Raw genomic sequence first — 8502 nt, forward strand, 5'->3', positions numbered from 1 at the left:
CTCTTGCTTCTCCTATGATACTTCTATGAAAGCACTAAACTGCTGGGCAATGTCCGACTTGTCTGTGTCTTGATCTCATTGTGGGTGAATCACAAATGGTCCTCTGAGCAATGGGAACAGGACATTTTATATTGCCATCATGGACAGGATTCACTCAAAGGTGAGAGTGCTGTTACCTCCAGTCAAACCTTCTAAGTGAGGACCTCTCAGGGACATAAGGAGCGAATTTTGTGTGGTAACAGACAACAATCTTCCTGAGACAACCACTCTGCTCCAGACAAACCTTTCACATGAGGACCTCTCAGCCAAACAAGCCTCTCTCCCTCCAGTGACTGATGAATATTTAATTATTCTGTGCAAAATCAAAGAATTTTCTCTAGAAATAGAATGGTTTGGGTTGGAAGAGCTCTCCAAAGGTCATCTAGCCCAACCCCACTGCAGTGAGCAGGTGCTCCTGAACTACCCTCTCCTGGTTGTAGCACCCTCTCAGATATATTTTCTTATCTGGAAACAAGTCTCACTGTCCTAAACAAGAGATCTGCAAGGGTAGGTAAAAGAAGCTTATCCAGAAGACAGCCTGGTAATGGCCAGAAAAACAAGGACAGTCAAGGGTAACCAACCCTTAGCTCTGTCAGTTTTGCAGATCCAAGAAAAGTCAGGCATCTCTGTGCAAAATCCAGGAGTATCCATAAGCAGGTCCCAATACGTCATGAAGAAAATATGTGTGTGTGGGGAAACAGGCATTTTGGACTTCATCTGAGCATGGGTGCTGAAGACCAAATGTTGCCTTCAAGGGACTACAGAGGACTTAAGAGTTCATCCAGCCTTCAAAATACACAAAAGCCAATAACAGTTACAAGGAGCAAGACAGCTTCTGAAAGAGCTTCTTGCATGATATGCCTTTGCTGCAGGACAGAAAGCCTGCTGAGATGATCCTGATTTGACTCCCAGGCAGGTGACCTGCGCTGTGTAATGCTACAGGGAACAGCCAGGGTTCTGGGCAGTCAGTCAGGTGGGGAGGCATTGACTGATATGCTGAATTCATTATGCAGCTTTGTTTTGAAGAAATAGAATGGAAACTATATAGGAAAGCACACTTGGATTCTGTCCTTCAGCAAGCACGTTATCAAGTGATTCCGATGTCTTTCAGAGTTTTAACCTGTAAGATGAAAAGCTAAGCCTGGCCTATGCTTTAGATAAAGAGGAAATCTCTGAAATGAGGTTTTGTATCGGTATTTTTTAAAACTTCCTTCCATATCTATGTCCCACTGTGCCACATTACGGATTTCCTCCACGTATTAAAGCATCTGGTTGCTATCAAATATCAAAATTATGATCCAGCTCTAATTTTATGCCTGGTTTTCAATAAATGTCTTCTGTTCACTATCCACTGGCACTTGAACAAAACAGTTTACACTTGAGTTACACAAGTGAAGGAATACAGTAAACAATGATTACAAGTTTTCCCCAACTTAAATAAGAGTGACAACAATTACAACAGTGCCACGTCCAGAAACATAATTAATCTATTGAACTCTGATGCATGGAAAAGAAACTATTTAGATATGTGATTAGAAAATAGTCAGATCATGAGTCACTAAGAAAGGCAAATGTTTTAATCTTCTTGCCACCTTCTTGTGCAGAGAATAAATCACATCACTACATTAACAGTAAATGGAGGATGCATGTTTTTTACTGTTAAGATAAAGTGGTGCCTTCTACTTTTTGCCTAAAGCAGCATAGAAGAAGCTCCTGGGAATTACTTTTCAGTTACGTGTCTTTCCATCACTTATGAGCAATAGAGGTGCTAGAGATGGTAACTGCAATTGAACCTACTAAGTTTTCCTCCACTATGCTATTTGCTACTGGCTATTCGTTTATGAATATCAAAAACAGCTCACTTAAACTGCATTAAGGAAACTTTGCATTCTCACAACCAGTTTTTGCCTGAAGCAGAAACCTGATTCGCAAGAACCTGCAAGTCTGTTACTCCTTATGACAGAGGACCTTATCAGAGGAACAGATGACAAGAAGCAAATCCACACTGTATTTCACATTGTATTTCTTGCACGAATTGCTACTTCTGCATTGTTAAGTTGCAAAAAGGCATCAGAGCACTTCAGGGATGAGAAAATTAAGTGTTTCTAAAAGCTAAAGTACAATCTCAGTGCAGGAGAACCTGGTGTTTTATCCAGATACAGCACGAGAGAGCAGATGAAACACAAATGCTCCGCTTCAGCTTCATGTGTTGGCTCAAACTCACACTGCAGGTCTTGGTCTGCTTCCAGCACAGGCACTAAGCAGGCTTCCGGATCCACAGCCAGGTCATGTCACCACAGAACCCGGCGCTTCTCCAAAGAGAAGCCCTTGTTGTGCAATGACCCGGCCCACAGCTTTACCCATCGGGAGATTCCGCCCCGGGGCTGACAAGGCAGCTGCCCACCTCCCCTTCGCGAAAGGCTGTGAAACCCGAATGCCAACAATAACAACTTAAGCGATATAATAATTCTTAAAATTAATTTTTTCAAGGCCTAACAGTTTCAACGGGTGTAAAACTGCCAGCGTCGTATCCCCGGTCGCTAACGCCTCACGCCGGCAGGACGGTGCGGGGTGGCGGCAGCTCGAGCAGGGACCCCGCGCCACGACCCTGCCCCGGCCCCAGGGAAGAAGGATGCTCGGAGCCGGCGAGAAGCTGGGCAAGTTACCGCCGTAGGTACCAAGCCGTTGCCATCGGCGCCCAGCGCTCCCCACACAGCGACGGCCACAGCGCTCAGCTGGCGCCGCGCCAGCAGGACCCGAACTACCGCTTCCAGTGGGCACCGCGGCCCAGCCGGCCCCGGCCTACGCGTGCGCCTTGACGGGCAGTGCGCATCCTGCCTCGCTACCTGTTCCTCCTAGCCCCTGGTACTCTCAGCCCATTGGCTGGTGTCTGCCGGAAACGGCTCCCACCCTCGCCCCCTCCGGCCGCTGTAGTTTTCTCGCCCCTGCAGCAGGCCAATGTGCACGGGGTGGTTGCGCGGCGCCGAACACTCGTCCCGGCGTGCCCCGCGGCCCGGAAGGAGCCGTCATCAGTCGGCGGTGGCGGCAGGCGCTGCGGGAGCCGGCGAGCAGCGATGGCCGGGCAAATGGCAGTGCTGGGTGAGCAGGGGTACAGGAAGCTAGGCCGTCTCTCGGGCTGCCGAGGGGACTGTGCCCTGGGGTTAAGCGGGAGGCGGTGGGGCAGGCAGAGCGCTGAGGATCCCTTGCCCAGCCTCCCCTGTGGCAGCTTCTGTCTAGTAGGGCCCAAGCGCGGCTTGTTACCCTGCTTCAGACGATGGGCGCTGGCCACAGTGGCCAGGTTTGCTGGGCCTTTCGCCAGCGTTATCGTCGCGGGGAGGCTTTTCAGGATGTCACAGCTTCCTGTCATGGGTTCGGTGTGTTTCTGTCTTTAGAAAGTCGCGCTGTGCGCTGGCATATTGCTGAGAAGATTCACGGACAGAAAAATAAAGCTGGTGTTTTTTTTCTCACTACTCCGTTTGAAGCACGCTCTTGACTAGCCTTACCTGCTGCGAAAAAAGACCTTATCCCTTACTTGAAGTTAAATCTGTTGAGGTTTTATTTATGGTGCATCGTTGTTCTTTTTGTTTCGGGTTGTTTGCTTGCTTGTTTCTTCCTTTTCTCCCCTTTTCAGAGGCATTGCCTGAAATTGGATTTTTTGGGATTCTCGCTATGTCTGTTAACTACATAGAAAATAAAAAAAACCCAAAACAACAAAAAATACTCAGCCCCTTTCCCCCCCTGCCCCCAAACTACTTTGCACTTAAGCTAGTCTATCCCTTGATTTCAAGGCATAGAAAAGCTTCAGTGGTGTGGGAAGATGCTCGTTCTGGAGCTATGGCTTAAATGGGGGCAGGAAGTGTGATTTTGCATTTCATTTATTTCAAATACCTTGTAGAGAGAAAAAGAATTATTACAGGTTGGTGATGTTTTGGGGTTGCTGTATCTCTTGGGCCTTTTTTAAAATCAGATTTAATGCCCAAGATAAAAATCTTCTAGCTGCTTTCTGTTGAATTAAGAGACCTACACTTGCTCGTGGTGGCCTTTGAAGAAACTGAAAATGAATTTGGTAGCTGAACAGGCATCAGAGCATGAAATAAAACTGCATGAGTTGTAATGTATAATGCTGTGTAATTTGCATTGACTTCTAGGTTTGTAGCAGTGCATAATTTAACCTTTTTTTTTCTTTAAATGTTTGTTTCAGGTTCAGCTATTCTGGCTCTTTTGTTAGCTGGCTATCTAGCACAGCAATATTTACCTATGCCTACACCAAAAGTAATTGGGATTGACCTTGGCACAACGTACTGCTCCGTTGGCGTCTTCCTTCCTGGAACGGGGCAGGTGAAGGTTATTGCAGATGAAAATGGGCACAACAGCATTCCAAGTATAGTCTCTTTCACAGACACAGATGTGTATGTAGGTTATGATGGCCTAGAACTGGCTGATTCCAATCCGCAGAACACCATATATGACGCAAAAAGATTTATTGGGAAAATCTTTTCTTCAGAAGAACTCAAGAGTGAAAGTAGCAGGTATCCCTTTAAGGTAAGGGCCATCTTCCTGAGCTCTTTTTGAGCAGTATGCTATGGGATGCTTGAAACAGAGTAGCCAACCAGGCAGAAAGGGACCGGGGGGTACTGGTTGATAGTAGGCTGAACAAGAGCCAGCAGTGTGCCCAGGTGGCCAAAAAGGCCAATGGCATCCTGGCCTGGATCAGGAATAGTGTGGCCAGCAGGAGCAGGGAAGCCATTCTGCCCCTGTACTCAACACTGGTCAGGCCACACCTTGAGTACTGTGTCCAGTTCTGAATCACTGAGTTTAAGAAAGATGCTGAGTTGCTGGAAGGTGTCCAGAGAAGAGCAACAAAGCTGGGTAGGGGTTTGGAGCGCAGCCCTGTGAGGAGAGGCTGAGAGAGCTGGGGTTGTTTAGCCTGGAGAAGAGGAGGCTCAGAGGACACCTTATAGCTGTCTACAACTACCTGAAGGGAGGTTGTAGCTAGCTGGGGGTTGGTCTCTTCTCCCAGGCAACTAGCACAAGAACAAGAGGACACAGTCTCAAGCTGTGCCAGGGGAGGCTTAGGCTGGATGTAAGGAAGATGTTCTTCACAGAAAGAGTGATTGGCCATTGGAATGTGCTGCCCAGCATGGTGGTTGGAAAAGACCTTTGAGATCGAGTCCAACCTGTCACCCAACACTATCTTATCAACGAAACCATGGCACCAAGTGCCCCATCCAGTCTCTTCTTAAACACCTATAGTGAAGGTGACTGAACCACCTCCCTGGGCAGATAAAACCTGTGTTGAGAGCAGCGTGGAACAGCAATTAAACCCAAACAAACCAAAGACTTCTCTCTTGTGGATTGTGTTGCTATTTCCTTGTAGATTTTCAACAACAATGGATCAGCTGAATTTTCTGTGACAACTAATGAAACCTTTCACGTCACTCCAGAGCATATTGGTGCTCAGCTGCTCCTGAAATTGAAGAGAATGGCAGAAGACTCTCTTGGCATGCCCATTTCAAAGGCAGTCATCTCTGTGCCAGCAGAGTTTGATGAAAGGCAACGGAATTCTACCATTAAGGCAGCTAACCTTGCAGGTGATGTCTCTTCATTGCAGAATTTTTCTGTGAAACCTTCAGGTCTGTTTCACTAACAGTAAAGTCTTTGGGGAGCATATAGAAACAGGGCATTGGTGTCAGATCCTTAGAATGGATTTTATATGTTTGGTTTTTATGTGTTTGGTTTTTTCACAGACCTTTAGCATTTGTGAGGAACAGCAGAGAACTCTTGAGTACTGACAAGTGCAGCTGACTTATGCAAGTATGGATAGCTAGAGTAGCAAGCTTTACTTCAGGGAAAATAGTCTTTTTGTTAGTCTCAAATAGAGAGACTGCACAGAGCACTCTTGGACAATAGTTTAAACAGAAGTGCACCATCTGAAGTAAGTTTTCTCAGCAAGGTTTCTCTTGTGTTTGAGCAAATGGTGGTTTATGACTTCACCCTGACAGTGAAGTAATACTACTTATATAAGGGAAGTTCATTGAGTATTACTGCATAGGAAACTACTTCCTTTACATCTGACATTTTAATAAGGCAAAAATGGGGGTTTAAAAAAACCAAACCAACAAACAAAAAACCAAACCCAAATCCACAACCCCAAGACAACAAAACCAACTAATGGTAAATGCCATTATGATGTGAGAACTGTAGTTTGTTTCAAACTTTAACTAAGTGTTGCTTGGTGTCTTTTGCTCTTTGTAGGTCTAAACATTTTACGAGTAATTAATGAACCCACAGCTGCAGCCATGGCTTACGGACTCCACAAAGCTGATGTGTTTAATGTTCTGGTGGTGGATTTGGGTGGAGGAACTTTGGATGTGTCTCTCTTGAACAAGCAGGGAGGGATGTTCCTCACACGAGCTATGGCAGGTGAGAAAAAGTCTTTATTTCTCCAGAAATTGGGGGGAAGGTGCACCTAAATGTCTGAGTAAACAACCAATGCCTTTTCCTGTTGCAGTGTAGCAGAACAGTTCCAGAGGAAAAGCAGAAGGCTAAATAAAAATCCATAAATTACTGTATGTCATTGTGCCAGTTTGAGGCCAGGCAGATCCTCTCTTGCCTCCCACCAGGGCAGAAAAATGAGACTCACACAAATGGGTGGCAGAAGTGATGGAAAATTTAAATGGAAAAGCAGCGAAGTGTTTTACAGAAGCTACAAGCATAGTGACAAACCCAAGGCATAGCCAGTCCCTTACAGCATACCCAGAAGCCTCCCACCATTTCCCTTTCTCCCTGCCTGAGGGTGCACCCAAAACCCCCGGGGCTCTTTCTTCCTCCCCCACCTCCACTGCTAGGCTAGTCTCAGGCTGGCCAGGTCTGAGACTGCCCCTCCCTTTTCTTCTCCTGGCATTAGGCCTAGCCAGGCTCCCCCACCATTACCAGATAGGGAAGCATCTCTCATAGGAGTAAGGAGAGGAGAAAGAGGAAGTGTGAGACCTTGCTGATATTTATAGGGAGCAGGACATTATGGGTATGAAATACGCTATTTCCTGTGTCCCCCCCACTGGGCTGGACACTTGTGACACCAGAGGTGTATCTTGTGTGGCAGCAGCAGCAGGAGGCACTTAGCCTAAACTGCCACAGTCATGCACTTTTCAGTGGACAAAAATTATGTCTATTTTCACAGCTCTGTGAGCTCTTGTTATGCTTATGGTCCTAGTATCGTTGTGGCTCTCGAGCACTATTTAATGAGACGGTGTGAGCTGCTTTGTGAAGTTTTGAAGTGATGTCTGATGCCTTCTATTCTGATGTTTCAGGTAACAACAAACTTGGAGGACAGGATTTTAACCAGAGGTTGATGCTGTATTTATATGACCAGCTCCATCAAACCTACGGCGCTCTGCCAACCAGAAAAGAAGAAATCCATCGCCTCAGACAGGCTGTGGAAGCGGTTAAACTGAACCTGACTGTTCACGAGGCAGCTACACTAAGGGTCTCGTTGACTTTACCGGAGAGGAAGCCTACAAAGGAAGTTCCAGAAAGTGAGGTAAAAACAAACACCGTGCTAACAGAAAAGCCTTCACAAAAAGCAGATCTGAAGAATTTTGGAGACCCTCCAAAAGCAGAGAACAACTTTGTCACAGTTCTGTTTGAAACAGAAATCTCCAGGAAGCTGTTTGAGACGTTGAACGAGGACCTTTTCGAGAAGATCCTTGTGCCTATTGAGGAAGTGCTGAAGGAAGGCCACCTCAGCAAAGCAGAAGTGGATGAAATTGTGTTAGTTGGAGGTTCTACCCGGATCCCTCGAATCCGCAGAGTTATTCAGGAATTCTTTGGCAAGGAGCCTAACACTTCTGTGGACCCTGATCTGGCTGTGGTGACCGGCGTGGCTATCCAAGCAGGAATTGTTGGTGGGTCCTGGCCGCTTCAAGTCAGCGCCATAGAAATTCCTAATAAGCATTTACGGAAGACTAATTTTAACTGAAACTAAACTCTTCCCCGTCGCCCTCCCCTCTCTCTGAACGTGTACTCTGATGGTGCATACTTACCTGACTGGCAGTGGAGTCCAATCTTGAGCTGTATTAATAAAGTTTTTTTACCTGTTCTGGTTAGGTGTTCCTGGACACCTAACTGTATCAATGCTAGATGCTATTGCAAAGGTACGAGTGGGTTTTGGAAGTATCCTGTGTTTACTTGTAGATTGGATGTTGGATGAAAATGCCAGTGATGACATCCTTACTCTTGCTAAATTTTGTTAGCAAATATTGAAGGAGGTGTATGCTTAAAATAGAAAAGGGGTGTGACCAAAGGACAGAGCTAATATGGTTTACTGTAGGTATTTCCAGGTCCAGGTTACTTACTTTGAAAGAATGTGAAGCAGCGTTAATGCACAGAGCACTAGCAGTGTTGAGCTTAACTTTATTTATTAAATGGAGTCCTTTGAGCACCTTTCTAAAAAGCATGTTGCAG

The 8502-nt window shown here is 46.1% G+C and overlaps 1 protein-coding gene across 1 annotated transcript; it reads left to right on the forward strand.

Moving 5' to 3' along the window:
• Positions 1-3012: 3012 nt before the first annotated feature.
• Positions 3013-8260, forward strand: HSPA13 (heat shock protein family A (Hsp70) member 13). Its single transcript, XM_009899210.2, has 5 exons — positions 3013-3138; positions 4241-4581; positions 5417-5630; positions 6295-6462; positions 7350-8260. Exons 1-5 carry the CDS (start codon positions 3114-3116, stop codon positions 8015-8017), a joined length of 1416 nt encoding a protein of 471 aa, XP_009897512.2. The 5' UTR covers positions 3013-3113; the 3' UTR covers positions 8018-8260.
• The last annotated feature ends 242 nt before the right edge of the window (positions 8261-8502 follow it).

The sequence above is a fragment of the Dryobates pubescens genome, chromosome 12, assembly GCF_014839835.1.
Source record: "Dryobates pubescens isolate bDryPub1 chromosome 12, bDryPub1.pri, whole genome shotgun sequence".
NCBI lineage: Eukaryota > Metazoa > Chordata > Aves > Piciformes > Picidae > Dryobates > Dryobates pubescens.